Here is a 16,351-nt window from a genome sequence, read left to right on the forward strand (position 1 = left end):
GCAGTGGAAGGACGGGATCCACCGCAGCTACGCAATTCTAGTCTTCAACCACAACCACGGCCAGGCCGGGCCCATCTTCAGCTACAGTGGGGTGCAGTCTGCAACAGCGAGGCTAGGTGTGTCTTCAGCTTCAGGGAGATGGGATCCGCCGCGGCCACGTAGTCTTGCTTTTCGGCCGTGATGAGGTGGGTTCCTCCGTGAACACGCTGGGCCTCGCTTCCTCCGTCCCCACACGGTGGCTCAGGGTGCCCCTCAGCTGACAGTGCCCCCGGCGACTGCTCGGCTCACCCACCCCAAGAATCGGCTGGGGTAAAGATATTAAACCAGCATCGTCAAATGTTCGGAAGTTTGACCTTTATAAGTTGGCAACCCTAGTTGTAAGATAAAATTGGAACTTGGTACTATAATGAAAATGTGCCCTGGATTAGATCTCTGGCTTCTAGGGCATATGTAAACCCTTTTAAGTGAGATCCCTCCTGCTAGAGCCTGTCGTGACCCTGAGGTAAGGCAGAGGTATGTGAAGGAGGGATTTACGACTTTCCTATAGGGCTACCCGCAGAAATACCTCTCTCCTGTTGGGTTTTGAAAGTACTGAGTAGGGAGGGAGAGCAGGGTTAAAAAGGGAAAGGGTAATGGAGTATAACAAAATAATACACTTGTATCCTCTTCCTTTTCTTTATTCAAAACTATTTAACACATTTTTAAAACAATAACAATAAAAATGTCTTCTATACTTATGACTTTAACAAGTTTCAAATACTATTTTTTTTTCTAGTGCCTCTGTTTTACTTGTGAGCTGTCTGTTACAGAACTATATCAGATAAGTAGGTTTTCTCAGTGGAAAAGGGTAAACAGTGGAGTGCCTCAGGGATCTGTACTTGGACCGATGCTTTTCAATGTATTTGTAAATGATCTGGACAAGTGAGGTTATCAGATTTGCAGATAATACAAAATTATTCAGATTAGTTAAATCACAAGCGGATTGTGATACATTGCAGGAGGACCTTGTGAGGCTGGAAGATCGGGCTTCCAAATGGCAGATGAAATTTAATGTGGATAAGCGCAAGGTGTTGCATATAGGGAAAAATAACCCTTGCTGTAGTTACAGATGTTAGGTTCCATATTAGGAGCTACCACCCAGGAAAAAGGTCTAGGCATCATAGTGGATAATACTTTAAATTCGTCGGCTCAGTGTGCTGCAGCAGTCAAAAAAGCAAACAGAACGTTAGGAATTATTAGACGGAATGGTGAATAAAACAGAAAGGGGCGGATTTTAAGAGCCCTGCTCGCCTAAATCCGCCCAAAACCGGGCGGATTTAGGCGAGCAGGGCCCTGCGCACCGGTGAGCCTATTTTACATAGGCCTACCGGCGCGCGCAGAGCCCCGGGACTCACGTAAGTCCCGGGGTTTTTGGAGGGGGGCGTGTCGGGGGCGGGGCCGAGCGCCGCGCCGTTTTCGGGGCGTGTCGGCAGCGTTTTGGGGGCGGGCCCGGGGGCGTGGTTGCGGTCCGGGGGCGTGGCCGCGCCCTCCGGACCCGCCCCCAGGTCGCATCCCGGCGCGCGGGGATTTACGTCTCCCTCCGGGAGGCGTAAATCCCCCGACAAAGGTAAGGGGGGGGGGGTTTAGACAGGGCCGGGGGGGTGGGTTAGGTAGAGGAAGGGAGGGAAAGGTGAGGGGAGGGCATTAGAGGATTCCCTCCAAGGCCGCTCCGATTTCGGAGCGGCCTTGGAGGGAACGGGGGTAGGCTGCGCGGCTCGGCGCGCGCCGGCTATACGTAATCGATAGCCTTGCGTGCGCCGATCCAGGATTTTAGCGGATACGCGCGACTACGCGCGTATCCGCTAAAATCCCGCGTACTTTTGCTTGCGCCTGATGCACCAGCAAAAGTACACGAACGCGCCGTGTTTGAAAATCTACCCCAAAATGTCATAATGCCTCTGTTTCGCTCCATGGTGAGACTGCACTTTGAATACTGTTAAAGCAAACAAACCAGGAGGAGGTTGCAGATGAGGACAGCGAAAAGATGAGATAGGAAGTGGTTGGCATAGGAAGGGTTTGCAACTGAGGGAGGGAAAGGGGTGAAGTCACGCAGTCCTCTTGATCACTCGCATCTCTTCATTTGATCTGTTAAAGCAAGGTTAGACTTTAAAATGTGAAAGGCCGAATGCTCATCACCATTATATGCAGGAGGGCAATAATGAAAGCCATTTCCACGGGCAAATTTAATGGGTTAAAATTCACCATGGGATTGGCCAGACCTTGCGTACTTTGATTATCTAGGCAGAGGCTGGGAAAACATCCAGACCCAGATGAGACCCACAGCTCAGTCCCATGCATCCCACTGCCAGGACCCCAAGCCAGCATTTCATGGTGGTGTCTCTGACTCCTCTCCCTCCCCGCCCCCCCCCCCCCCCATAAATAAATGTTCATGGTAGGAGCGAGCACAATCTGCTGCCACATCTTTGGCTCATTCCTCATTCTGTCTTGTCCTTGAATTAAATATTCATAGGGAGAGTGGAGCAAGAGCTCCTGCCACATCTTTGGCTCCTTCCTGCAGCCTCCCACCTCAAGAATTAAATGTTCACAGGGGAAACAGAGCAAGAGTTGCTGCTGCTTCTGGCTCCTCCCCAGCCACCCAGAATTAAATATTCATGGCAGGAATGAAGAGCACACATCACATCTCTTCCTTTACCTCCCTGGAATAAAACATTCATAGCAGAAATAGAGCAAGAACTGCTACTCCTGACATTCAGAGGTTAAACCCTTCCTCACTTGAGGCTCCCAGCAAGCACTGATTGCAGAGGCCTTGCCTGCTCCTGCACTTGTGCCTCTCTCCTGGCAACCTCCCACCCACCAACTGAGATTCCAATTGGATCTGGGGCAAGGACTGTCCTGCCTGCTCCTTCATGAGGGTTTTCTGGGGACCGTGTGGCTCCCCAAACCTGGGGTTTCACGGTACACAGATAAATAAAGACTGTACATCCAAAAAATAGAGGAATCACTGAGCAACTCACCTGGAATCCACAGTGCTAATAAACCAGAGCTTGTTCTGAAAAAGGCAGAATAGTGAATGTAAAGGATTTGAAATGAAACGGCAATACAACAAGCAGGGGGAAAAGAAAAGGAATATCACTGTAACACCAACTGGTTTAACTGAACATTTGTTGCAGAGCTGAATGCTGCACCTATCTCGGTCGGCTGTGAGAGTACTGATTAGATCAGCTCTGACTTTACCCCTGGCTGCAGTTCCTTAGCATTGGGCTACAGGCTGCCTCTGGTACTATTTATCTCTCTCAGCTTTTTACAAACTCTCCCTGTTAGCCCCCAGCTCTGTCTCTCTCAGGGTCCCTCAGGAGCAGAGTGACCGTCTCATCTAGTACTGACTCTAGCATTCACCTTCAAGTCTCAATAAAATATGTACTTTATTTTCTGATAAAACTTTGTGGACTCTATGAATTTTTTACCATTCTTTCCTTTCATTGGGATCCATTAGGCATTAAACAATTTTAATGCAAGCAATATTAACTGAGTATATAGCTTGTATTTACAGTGCAAGGATGCTAACCTGACTGAATCCTTCAAAACCCATCGAAAACAAAATTGGACTCAGCAGATTAAATTTAGAAAGGAACCATGCAGCACTGGTGGCGCCAGAAGAAGTATTTGTCCCTTCAGCGAGGAAAGTAAGTCACCATCTTTAATACACATTCTGACCAAGGAGATCTACAGATACCACGGAAAGGAAGGGCATTAAAGGTTAGTGGACACAGAAATAATTGGAATATTCGGAAAAGAGTGACTGAGAGAATCATAGAAGCCTTGCAGAGGTTTACAAAGATTTCTGGCCTGAAGGATGAAACATTAGCACATGGCATGTAATTTCTGCAGGAATGCTTTGTACAAGTACATGAGGCCGCACTTCGTGACGTGGAAGGACTGTGTGATTTTGGTATGCTTCAATCTGACAGGGATAAACTTGAAAGAAAGAATGAAATGAAAGAATGGATTGGACATTTTTTAATATTGCTCAGTACAGACTGCCTTAAATTGGACAGATTTCATTTCATTTTATTAAAACTTAGTATCCCACCTGATAAAAACATGTTACCCAAGCGGCAGCACAAATAAAAAATCATAAAAATACAATCAAATAAACAATTATAAAAATAAAAAAAAAACACAATAGTAAAATAAAACAAATTCAAATAACAAAAAACAATAAAACAAATTTATGGGACAGATGCACAAGTTAAACTAATGAAAAGACTTACATATGCAAGTTTGAATAGGGTCAGAGAAACCCTATATCCAGGTAACAGAAGTACATGGGAAATTGGCATTTTGCTTGAACTTTTGATTCTTGAATGCATACTTATCATAATTGGAAAGTTCATAATATGAGACTTCTACATAAATCTGGATCAACATTATTGAGGGTAATGGTGGAACATCCATTTCAGTTTGTTAACCAGGAACATGAATCAGTCAGATATTTGCAAGTAAAAGACTGTGTATTGAAAGACTATTCTGTCAGTCACACAGTAGCAGAGGTTGCAGCTTGTGGGAACCAGACGGAGTCAGATTACCCCATAACATCAGAAATTGTTGGGTTTCCATTCTTAGAAATATATTCTTCACACAATGGGAGTTAAGTTGTCCTTGCAGATAAGGCTGGCTGCAAAATACCATCACATATTCCAGTCCTTATTACTTTCAATGATACATTGCAGGAGGACCTTGTGAGATTTGGAAGATTGGGCATCCAAATGGCAGATGAAATTTAATGTGGACAAGTGCAAGGTGTTGCATATAGGGAAAAATAACCCTTTCTGTTAGACGATGTTAGGTTCCATATTAGGAGCTACCACCCAGGAAAAAGATCTAGGCATCATAGTGGATAATACTTTGAAATTGTCGGCTCAGTGTGCTGCAGCAGTCAAAAAAGCAAACAGAATGTTAGGAATTATTAGGAAGGGAATGGTTAATAAAACGGAAAATATCATAGTGCTTCTGTATCGCTCCATGATGAGACTGCACCTTGAATACTATGTACAATTCTGGTCACCGCATCTCAAAAAAGATATAGCTGCGAGGGAGAAGATACAGAGAAGGGCAACCAAAATGATAAAGGGGATGGAACAGCTCCCCTATGAGGAAAGGCTGAAGAGGTTAGGGCTGTTCAGCTTGGAGAAGAGATGGCTGAGGGGGGATATGATAGAGGTCTTTAAAATCATGAGAGGTCTTGAACTAGTAGATGTCAATCGGTTATTTATACTTTCGGATAATAGAAGGACTAGGGGGCACTCCAAGAAGTTAGAAAGCACATTTAAAACTAATCGGAAAAAATTATTTTTCACTCAACGCAAAATTAAGCTCTGGAATTTGTTGCCAGAGGATGTGGTTACTGCAGTTAGTGTAGCTGGGTTTAAAAAAGGTTTGGATAAGTTCTTGGAGGAGAAGTCCATTAACTGCTATTAATCAAGTTGACTTAGGGAATGGCCTCTGCTATTACTGGCATCAGTTGCATGAGATCGTCTTAGTGTTTGGGTATTTGCCAGGTTCTTGTGGCCTGGTTTGGCCTCTGTTGGAAACAGGATACCCGGCTGATGGACCCTTGGTCTGACCCAGCATGGCAATTTCTTATGTTCTTATGTACTGATGTCCTTTGACAAAACATTATACTCACAGCAGCCCCAGTCCTAAAGAGAAAAACTAATACATAAGAACATAAGAAATGCCATACTGGGTCAAACCAAGGGTCCATCAAGCCCAGTATCCTGTTTCCAACAGTGGCAATCCAAGTCACAAGTACCTGCCAAGTACCCAAACATTAGATAGATCACAAGCTACTATTGCTTATTAATTACCATCATAGCAGTTTATGGATTTATCCTCTAGAAACATATCCAAACCTTTTTTTAAACCCAGTTACACTAACTTCTGTAACCACATCCTCTTGCAATGAGTTCTAGAGCTTAACTATGTGCTGAGTGAAAAAGAATTTTCTTTGATTTGTTTTAAATGTACTACTTGCTATCCTCATGGAGTGCCCACTGGTGGTCCTATTATCTGAGAGAGTAAATGACGGTGGCAGCTCAGTCAGGCTGCTGCTTCCACCTTCAGCGCATAACTGGAAGTCCTCCAGTGTGAATCTTTTGATGTCTTCTGAGGGCTGCCTCCTGAAGGAAGCTTTTCCCACACTCAGAGCATGGAAAAGTTTTGTCACATGTGTGGATTGTCTGGTGCTGTGAGAGATATGTCTTCCTACTGTAACATTTCCCACACTCAGAGCATGTAAATGGTTTCTCGCCTGTATGGACTTTCTGGTGTTGTGAGAGGCCTACCTTCCTACTGAAACATTTCCCACAGTCAGAGCATGTAAATGGTCTCTCTCCTGTGTGTATCTTTTGATGTCTTCTGAGGGTTGCCTTCTCAAGGAAACTTTTCCCACACTCAGAGCATGTAAATGGTTTGTCACCTGTGTGAATTTTCTGGTGTAAGACTAATATATACTTAGTAATGAAGCTTTTCCCACATTCTATGCATGTAAATGATTTGTCGGCTGTGTGGAATTTCTGGTGTTGTGAGAGGTGCGTCTTCCTAATGAAACATTTTCCACATTTAGGACATGAGAATGGTCTCTCTCCTGTGTGGATTCTCTGGTGTGATATTAGTGTATACTTGCTTATGAAGCTTTTCTCACATTCAGAGCATGAGAATGGTCTCTCACCAGTGTGTGTCTTTTCATGTCTTCTGAGGGTTGCCTTCTGAAGGAAGCTTTTATCACACTCAGAGCATGTAAATGGTTTGTCACCTGTGTGGATTTTCTGGTGTTGTGAAAGGTAAGTCTTCATACTGAAACATTTCCCACACTCAGAGCATATAAATGGTTTGTCACGTGTATGGATTTTCTGATGGTGTGATAAGTTTGCTTGCCTAATGAAACATTTCTCACACTCAGAGCATGAGAATGGTCTCTCTCCTGTGTGGATTTTCTGGTGTTGTGAGAGGTCTGTCTTCCTAAAGAAACATTTCCCACACTCAGTGCATGAAAATGGTTTGTCACCTGTGTGCATTTTCTCATGCTGTGAGAGGGTTGTCTTTCTAATAAAACTTTTTCCACATTTAGAACATGAGAATGGTCTCAATCCTTTGTGGTTTCTCTGATGCAGTATTAGTTTAGACTTTTTAATGAAGCTTTCTTCACACACGGTACATGCAAATGGTCTCTCTCCAGTGTGGATTTTCTGGTGCAATATTAGTTTAGACTTACTAATGAAGCTTTTTCCACACTCAGTACATGTAAATGGTCTCTCTCCAGTGTGGATTTTCTGGTGAGATGTTAACAAATGCTTTACAGTGAAGCTTTTCTCACATTCAGAACAAGAAAATGGTCTTTCACCAGTGTGTATCTTTTGATGTCTTCTGAGGGTTCCCTTCAGAAGGAAGCTTTGTCCACACTCAGTACATATAAAAGGTTTGTCGCCTGTGTGGATTTGCTGGTGTTGTGAAAGGTCTGCCTTCCTAATGAAACATTTTCCACATTTAGTACATGAGAATGGTCTTTCTCCTTTGTGGATTTTCTGATGTGAGATTAGTTTATATTTAGTAATGAAACTTTTCCCACATTCAGTACATGTAAATGGTTTTTCTCCTGTGTGGATTTTCTGGTGCAATATTAGTTTATACTTACTAATAAAGCTTTTCCCACACTCAGTACATGAAAATGGTCTCTCTCCTGTGTGGATCTTCTGGTGAGATTTTAGTAAATGCTTTCCAGTGAAGCTTTTCTCACATTCAGAACATGAAAATGGTCTTTCATCAGAATGTGTCTTTTGATGCCTTCTGAGAGTTGCCTTCAGAAGGAAGCTTTCTCCACACTCAGTACATGTAAATGGTTTAGCTCCTTTGTGGATTTTCTGGTGTTGGGAGAGGTTTGTCTTCCTTCTGAAGCATTTTCCACATTCAGTACATAAGAATGGCTTCTCTCTTGTGTGGATTCTCTGGTGAGATAGTAGCAAATATTTAGCAATGAAGCTTTTCCCACACTCAGTGCATGGAAATGGTTTGTTGTCTTTGTGGGTTTTCTGGTGGTAGGAGAGCTCTGTCTTCCTAAGGAAACGTTTACTACAATTAGTACATGAAAATGGTCTCTCACTAGTGTGCATTTTTTGGTGTTGTCTAAGAGAATCCTTGCATATGAAACTTTTCCTGCATTCAGTGCATGGAAACTCCCTCTCTCTTTTCTGTGTTCTTTGGTAGTTATTTAGATTGTTCCTCTGACTGAAACCTTCCCCATATTTACTGCATAGAAATGGTGTTTTCAGTGGGCAGGATTTCTGGTGCAATATTAAATGCGATTCCTTAACAAAGCTTTTTCCACAGGAGAGACACAGAAAGCATTTCTTCCCTTTCCCCTCCCTCTGGTGGAGGTGAGAAGTTATTTCATCACTGTTATTACTTTGGAAGGGTTTCTCTGCTCGCAACTGTCTCTGCTGCTCAGGGCTGTCTGTGAGCTCCTTGTCACTTTTCTCACACTCAGTGACTCCATCTGATGAGTCCCCTACAGAGTCTCTTGGCTTCTCCTCTGCTTCTTGCTGACTATTCCATCTGTTTCTCTTCTCAGGCCCCTGGGAAAGGTTCTCACGGGCATTTTCTGATTTGCTTGGGATCAGTCCATCCTCCATAGGACATTCTTCCCGATTCTCCTCTTTCTTTATATTCTGTGTGATCTCATCACTTGCTGGTGATAAAAAAAAAAAAATCATTGATCACATATTAGTTATCATGCAAATATTTCTGATCCTATAATCACTGCTCTAGAGTTGTCACACAGTGGTACAGCTGCACACATCTGACCAATTTCTAGTGACCATGATAAGCTTCCAGTGGTGTAGGGTCTGCACCAAAAGCCCTATGAGATGAGACTTGAGGACCTAAGTCTGCATTCCCTAGAACAGACGAGAGATGGGGTAAGGGGAGATGCAAAGCGCCAAGGAGCAATATCAGGAGATTGTTTCACAGATGGGTGGTGGATACCTGGAATTACCTCCTGGAGAAAGTGTTGGAGACAAAAACGGTAACCAGAATTCAAAACAATAGTGAGGACGGTGATGAAAAACTTGGTGTCCTGAAAAAGGCAACAGTTAAGCCCAAAAGAGCAGTGGAGACAGTGGAGACAAACTACTGAAGTGGCTAATGCAAGGAGATTTGAGATGCAAGAGTCAGAGGGGTCATTGGTAAGAAAACTGAAGTCCCCATGTCTAAGGGAAGGGGAAGATGGGACAAGGAAGCAGAAAATCCAAGAGTCGAAGTCAATAAGGAATGAGGAGGGGGACTGCCGGGGGGGGGGGGGGGTGTCAATAGATGACAGCTGCCCAGAGTGTGGCAAGACCTTTCATGATTTTAAACACCTCTATCATATCCCTTCACAGCCGTCTCTTCTCCAAGCTGAACAGCCCTAACTTCTTTAGTCTTTCCTCATAGGGGAGCTGTTCCATCCCCTTTATCATTTTGGTTCCCCTTCTCTGTAACTTCTCCATCGCAACTATATCTTTTTTGAGAGAACTGTACACAATATTTGGGTTGAGCCTTTGGGTGCCGGGGTCGGCAGGTCTTAGGTGGGGGCTTCTGCTCATGGCGGAGCTGGATCGAAGCAGATGGAGGTTGAGTGTATCCAGTGGTAGGCAGCGATCGAGCGTATCAAGGATCGTGCCAAGGTCAAAATCAGGAACCCGCCCGACCTTCAGTAAATTATTCCCTGTGTCTGCTAAAAATGCAGATAATGCAATCCTTACCTAGGGAGCTCAGGATCTCATAATTCTCCTTCATCACCTCCCTGTAAAGCTGCTTCTGGCCTTCATCTAAATACCCCCACTCCTCCTGGGAGAAAGAGACAGCGATGTCCTCAAACGTCACCGGCACCTGAAACACAAACCAGAAACACTCAGAGACACGTGGAGGGGCTCAGGGGACATTGGATCTCAGCTGGATTTATTCTCCTAACATTTTATCATGGAACAGAGGACACCCTTTCTCTCAAGAACTGCCAGACTTGTTACTCCCTATGTGGCCCTAGAGTCAGTTTCCTCAGTGGACCCCAGGGTCTGCAAGTTTAACTGTGAAAAGATTTTCTAAGTCTAGAGATAAAGAATATCCAATGTCACTGCCTGGATAAATCAGTGAATAATAAAACCTGTCCCATAACAGAGCATTATGCAGAACATCAGGAGCATCTGCGTCTGTTGCATCAGGAGAACTCCCTGTGCTAAATCCTCACAAGGCAGGAAAGCTTATGTCCTGGCCAGTAACCTGCCTCTCATTTCTTTTTGCTTTACTGTCCCCATATAAACTGTGCTATGTACTACTTTATGTTTAAGTTCTTGTTTATTAATGGTGGGAATTTCCAAACCCACCTTCAAGGTAAGTTACAAGTTCAGATTCACCAGGGATCTCAGGACCCAGAGCTTCTGCAATCTATACATTGATAGTTGAAGGAATGAAAGGGGAGGGTAGGAAACGTTTGTTTATAACTCTGCCTTCTTTGGTTCATGGTTCACTGCTACTCCTCCTCTCCACCAAACACAAGTTTTATAAAGGAAAGGGTGAGAGAAGAAAAAAGGTAAAATCTCAAGAAATCAGAAACTGAGACGAAAGGAGCGGCTGCAGTGTGAGGGGAGGAGAAGCAGGAGGAAGAGCAGCAGGGAATGGATTTATTGGGTGGGGTGGGGGGATGGGATCAGTCCCAAGCTGCATCCCCTGCCCCCCTCCTGCCAGTCTCCTACCTGCTGAGCAGAAAGCCCTGCAGCCATTCTCCTGCCCCTTCTCCAGAGCAGGATTTCCAGCCCCGGCTCCCTCCCTGCACGGTCCCTGGGGTGGGGGATGGGATCAGTCCCAGGCTGCATCCCCTGCCCCCCTCCTACCTGCTGAGCAGAAAGCCCTGCGGCCATTCTCCTGCCCCTTCTCCAGAGCAGGATTTCCAGCCCCGGCTCCCTCCCTGCACGGTCCCTGGGGTGGGGGATGGGATCAGTCCAAGGCTGCATCCCCTGCCCCCCTCCTACCTGCTGAGCAGAAAGCCCTGCAGCCATTCTCCTGCCCCTTCTCCAGAGCAGGATTTCCAGCCCTGGCTCCTTCACTGCAAGGCCCCTGGGTTGGGGACAGCTTTCAGCTTTGTTCGGTGCCCACAATCAGTTTCTGCTTCAAGACGCTCAGATTCTCTCTTAATGGTTAAAGTCAGAGGAAGAAGGAAGGAGGATGAGAGCAGAGCAGGGTGAAGTGAAAGTAAGAGGGAGGGATCCTGGGGTTGAGCTGCCTCTGCCTGCTGCCCTCTGCCTCCCCCGCCCAGCACTGACAGCAGGAGCTGAGGCTGCACACAAGGCTGCAGGATTCAGGATCAGCTGGGACTGCACTCTCAGGAATATTGGGACTGGCAGACTGGGAGCTCAAATTCATACATTATCTGATTTATAGATAGAAAATAATCCTTCCTAGGAGGGATTACTGTATGTGACTGTCACAGGGCACTCTGGGAGCTGTAGTCCTTCCTAGGAGGGATTACTGCATGTGACTGTCACAGGGCACTCTGGGAGCTGTAGTCCTTCCTAGGAGGGATTACTGTATGTGACTGTCACAGGGCACTCTGGGAGCTGTAGTCCTTCCTAGGAGGGATTACTGTATGTGACTGTCACAGAGCACTCTGGGAGCTGTGATCCTTCCTAGGAGGGATCACTGTATGTGACTGTTACAGGGCACTCTGGGAGCTGTGATCTTCCCTAGGAGGGATTACTGTATGTGACTGTTACAGGGCACTCTGGGAGCTGTGATCCTTCCTAGGAGGGATTACTGTATGTGACTGTTACAGGGCACTCTGGGAGCTGTGTTCCTTCCTAGGAGGGGTTACTGTATGTGACTGTTACAGGGCACTCTGGGAGCTGTGATCCTTCCTAGGAGGGATTACTGTATGTGACTGTTACAGGGCACTCTGGGAGCTGTGATCCTTCCTAGGAGGGATTACTGTATGTGACTGTTACAGGGCACTCTGGGAGCTGTGTTCCTTCCTAGGAGGGATTACTGTATGTGACTGTTACAGGGCACTCTGGGAGCTGTGATCCTTCCTAGGAGGGGTTACTGTATGTGACTGTTACAGGGCACTCTGGGAGCTGTGATCCTTCCTAGGAGGGATTACTGTATGTGACTGTTACAGGGCACTCTGGGAGCTGTGATCCTTCCTAGGAGGGATTACTGTATGTGACTGTTACAGGGCACTCTGGGAGGTGTAGTCCTTCCTAGGAGGGATTACTGTATGTGACTGTTACAGGGCACTCTGGGAGCTGTGATCCTTCCTAGGAGGGATTACTGTATGTGACTGTTACAGGGCACTCTGGGAGCTGTGTTCCTTCCTAGGAGGGATTACTGTATGTGACTGTTACAGGGCACTCTGGGAGCTGTGATCCTTCCTAGGAGGGGTTACTGTATGTGACTGTTACAGGGCACTCTGGGAGCTGTGATCCTTCCTAGGAGGGGTTACTGTATGTGACTGTTACAGGGCACTCTGGGAGCTGTGATCTTCCCTAGGAGGGATTACTGTATGTGACAGTTACAGGGCACTCTGGGAGCTGTGATCCTTCCTAGGAGGGATCACTGTATGTGACTGTTACAGGGCACTCTGGGAGCTGTGATCCTTCCTAGGAGGGATTACTGTATGTGACAGTTACAGGGCACTCTGGGAGCTGTGATCCTTCCTAGGAGGGATTACTGTATGTGACTGTTACAGGGCGCTCTGGGAGCTGTGATCCTTCCTAGGAGGGATCACTGTATGTGACTGTTACAGGGCACTCTGGGAGCTGTGATCCTTCCTAGGAGGGATTACTGTATGTGACAGTTACAGGGCACTCTGGGAGCTGTGTTCCTTCCTAGGAGGGGTTACTGTATGTGACTGTGACAGGGCACTCTGGGAGCTGTGATCCTTCCTAGGAGGGATTACTGTATGTGACTGTGACAGGGCACTCTGGGAGCTGTGATCCTTCCTAGGAGGGATTACTGTATGTGACAGTTACAGGGCACTCTGGGAGCTGTGTTCCTTCCTAGGAGGGGTTACTGTATGTGACTGTGACAGGGCACTCTGGGAGCTGTGATCCTTCCTAGGAGGGATTACTGTATGTGACTGTGACAGGGCACTCTGGGAGCTGTGATCCTTCCTAGGAGGGATTACTGTATGTAACTGTTACAGGGCACTCTGGGAGCTGTGTTCCTTCCTAGGAGGGATCACTGTATGTGACTGTTACAGGGCACTCTGGGAGCTGTGTTCCTTCCTAGGAGGGATCACTGTATGTGACTGTCACAGGGCACTCTGGGAGCTGTGATCCTTCCTAGGAGGGATTACTGTATGTGACTGTTACAGGGCACTCTGGGAGCTGTGTTCCTTCCTAGGAGGGATCACTGTATGTGACTGTTACAGGGCACTCTGGGAGCTGTGATCCTTCCTAGGAGGGATTACTGTATGTGACTGTCACAGGGCACTCTGGGAGCTGTAGTACTTCCTAGGAGGGATTACTGTATGTGGCTGTCACAGGGCACTCTGGGAGCTGTGATCCTTCCTAGGAGGGATTACTGTATGTGACTGTCACAGAGCACTCTGGGAGCTGTGATCCTTCCTAGGAGGGATTATTGTATGTGACTGTTACAGGGCACTCTGGGAGCTGTAGTCCTTCCTAGGAGGGATTACTGTATGTGACTGTTACAGGGCACTCTGGGAGCTGTAGTCCTTCCTAGGAGGGATTACTGTATGTGGCTGTCACAGGGCACTCTGGGAGCTGTGATCCTTCCTAGGAGGGATTACTGTATGTGACTGTCACAGGGCACTCTGGGAGCTGTAGTCCTTCCTAGGAGGGATTACTGTATGTGGCTGTCACAGGGCACTCTGGGAGCTGTGATCCTTCCTAGGAGGGATTACTGTATGTGACTGTCACAGAGCACTCTGGGAGCTGTGATCCTTCCTAGGAGGGATTATTGTATGTGACTGTTACAGGGCACTCTGGGAGCTGTAGTCCTTCCTAGGAGGGATTACTGTATGTGACTGTTACAGGGCACTCTGGGAGCTGTGATCCTTCCTAGGAGGGAACACTGTATGTGACTGTTACAGGGCACTCTGGGAGCTGTAGTCCTTCCTAGGAGGGATTACTGTATGTGACTGTCACAGGGCACTCTGGGAGCTGTGTCCTTCATAGGAGGGGTTACTGTTTGTGACTGTTACAGGGCACTCTGGGAGCTGTAGTCCTTCCTAGGAGGGATTACTGTATGTGACTGTCACAGAGCACTCTGGGAGCTGTGATCCTTCCTAGGAGGGATTACTGTATGTGACTGTTACAGGGCACTCTGGGAGCTATGATCCTTCCTAGGAGGGATTACTGTATGTGACTGTTACAGGGCACTCTGGGAGCTGTGATCCTTCCTAGGAGGGGTTACTGTATGTGACTGTTACAGGGCACTCTGGGAGCTGTGATCCTTCCTAGAAGGGATTACTGTATGTGACTGTCACAGGGCACTCTGGGAGCTGTAGTCCTTCCTAGGAGGGATTACTGTATGTGACTGTTACAGGGCACTCTGGGAGCTGTGATCCTTCCTAGGAGGGGTTACTGTATGTGACTGTTACAGGGCACTCTGGGAGCTGTGATCCTTCCTAGGAGGGATTACTGTATGTGACTGTCACAGTGCACTCTGGGAGCTGTGATCCTTCCTAGGAGGGATTACTGTATGTGACTGTTACAGTGCACTCTGGGAGCTGTGATCCTTCCTAGGAGGGATTACTGTATGTGACTGTCACAGGGCACTCTGGGAGCTGTAGTCCTTCCTAGGAGGGATTACTGTATGTGACTGTTACAGGGCACTCTGGGAGCTGTGATCCTTCCTAGGAGGGGTTACTGTATGTGACTGTTACAGGGCACTCTGGGAGCTGTGATCCTTCCTAGGAGGGATTACTGTATGTGACTGTCACAGTGCACTCTGGGAGCTGTGATCCTTCCTAGGAGGGATTACTGTATGTGACTGTTACAGTGCACTCTGGGAGCTGTGATCCTTCCTAGGAGGGATTACTGTATGTAACTGTTACAGGGCACTCTGGGAGGTGTAATCCTTCCTAGGAGGGATTACTGTATGTGACTGTTACAGGGCACTCTGGGAGCTGTGATCCTTCCTAGGAGGGATTACTGTATGTGACTGTCACAGTGCACTCTGGGAGCTGTGATCCTTCCTAGGAGGGATTACTGTATGTGACTGTCACAGTGCACTCTGGGAGCTGTGATCCTTCCTAGGAGGGATTACTGTATGTGACTGTTACAGTGCAGTCTGGGAGCTGTGATCCTTCCTAGGAGGGATTACTGTATGTAACTGTTACAGGGCACTCTGGGAGATGTAATCCTTCCTAGGAGGGATTACTGTATGTGATTGTTACAGGACACTCTGGGAGCTGTGATCTTATCAAATGTTTTCTTATAGTCAATCCATGCTGTACTGAAGTTTCTACAATTTATTCAGCTGGTCATAACGGCCATCAGCTGGTCTTTGACTCCATATGTGTTATACTCCACAGGACCTCAATACAAATCTTTATTTATTTATTTATTTTTCTTCAAATTTTTTTTTTATTTCTCAAATTTTCAAAGTTTACAATCAAGAATTCCTTGGTACCAATATCTGGCCATCCCTTACATGAATAAAATCATAAGGTAAATTTTAAGAAATATACAATTCATGCACCATCTTTTCTAAGTCCTCAACAAGTGGGAGAATATGAATAAGAAATATTTCAAAGGCATAACAATCCATAAAAAGACAATAGGAAATAACAGACGATCTAACTAGGTCTGCCAATTTTACAACTATTTAGAGCCATTTGTTATCTTACTGAGGGGTTGTTGTTTCCAAGTTTTGCTCGCGTTGTTTATCTGTTATAAATTTTATCAAATGCGAGGGTTGGAAGAAACAATGCTTAACACTTTGGTATACAATGCCTCATTTACATGGAATTTTTAGTTTATATAAAACACCCATTTGTAATAATTTTGGCTTTAAAATGAGCTCAATCGTTGTAACTTCAGACCAGTCCATAGACTGATGTTTGCCTGTTCTATATTTCCCTGTATGCTGGGCAATCATTCTGCTTTTCTGTTATGCTCCACAGGACCTCAATACAAATCTTTATTTATTTAAACATCATTTTAATCCCATGCCCTCCAAGGTTCAGCATGGGTTACATAATAACATACACAATTTAAAAGTGACAAGAGACATAACAAAACACCTAATATAATAAAACAGTCATCAAAATAAACATACTGTACATGAAAGCATGCAT

General features: G+C 45.9%; 1 protein-coding gene across 2 annotated transcripts; it reads right to left on the bottom strand.

Annotated features, from left to right (window-relative positions):
• Nucleotides 1–1,869: 1,869 nt before the first annotated feature.
• LOC115083607 (oocyte zinc finger protein XlCOF6-like) lies at nt 1,870–9,849 on the bottom strand. 2 transcript variants are annotated; one of them, XR_003854369.1, is made up of 3 exons: nt 9,798–9,824; nt 3,015–3,049; nt 1,870–2,124 (listed from the first exon to the last, which is right to left on the bottom strand). XR_003854369.1 is itself a non-coding variant. In XM_029587524.1 (2 exons), exons 1-2 carry the CDS (start codon nt 9,829–9,831, stop codon nt 6,120–6,122), a joined length of 2,658 nt encoding a protein of 885 aa, XP_029443384.1. In that variant the 5' UTR covers nt 9,832–9,849; the 3' UTR covers nt 5,970–6,119. The 2 variants fall into 2 exon arrangements, 1 of the variants encoding a protein (XP_029443384.1); XM_029587524.1 differs by lacking the exons at nt 1,870–2,124; nt 3,015–3,049 and adding an exon at nt 5,970–8,743 and having other exon boundaries at nt 9,798–9,849.
• Between the last annotated feature and the right edge of the window lie 6,502 nt (nt 9,850–16,351).

This window comes from Rhinatrema bivittatum, chromosome 2 (assembly GCF_901001135.1).
Source record: "Rhinatrema bivittatum chromosome 2, aRhiBiv1.1, whole genome shotgun sequence".
NCBI lineage: Eukaryota > Metazoa > Chordata > Amphibia > Gymnophiona > Rhinatrematidae > Rhinatrema > Rhinatrema bivittatum.

What these genes read in the sequence shown, in the direction of transcription:
- LOC115083607 (XM_029587524.1), bottom strand. Translation starts at nt 9,831, where the DNA reads ATGAAGGAGAATTATGAGATCCTGAGCTCCCTAG. An exon ending in TGAGATCCTGAGCTCCCTAG is followed by an intron (nt 8,744 to 9,797) that starts GTAAGGATTGCA and finishes TTTTATCACCAG; the next exon opens with CAAGTGATGAGATCACACAG.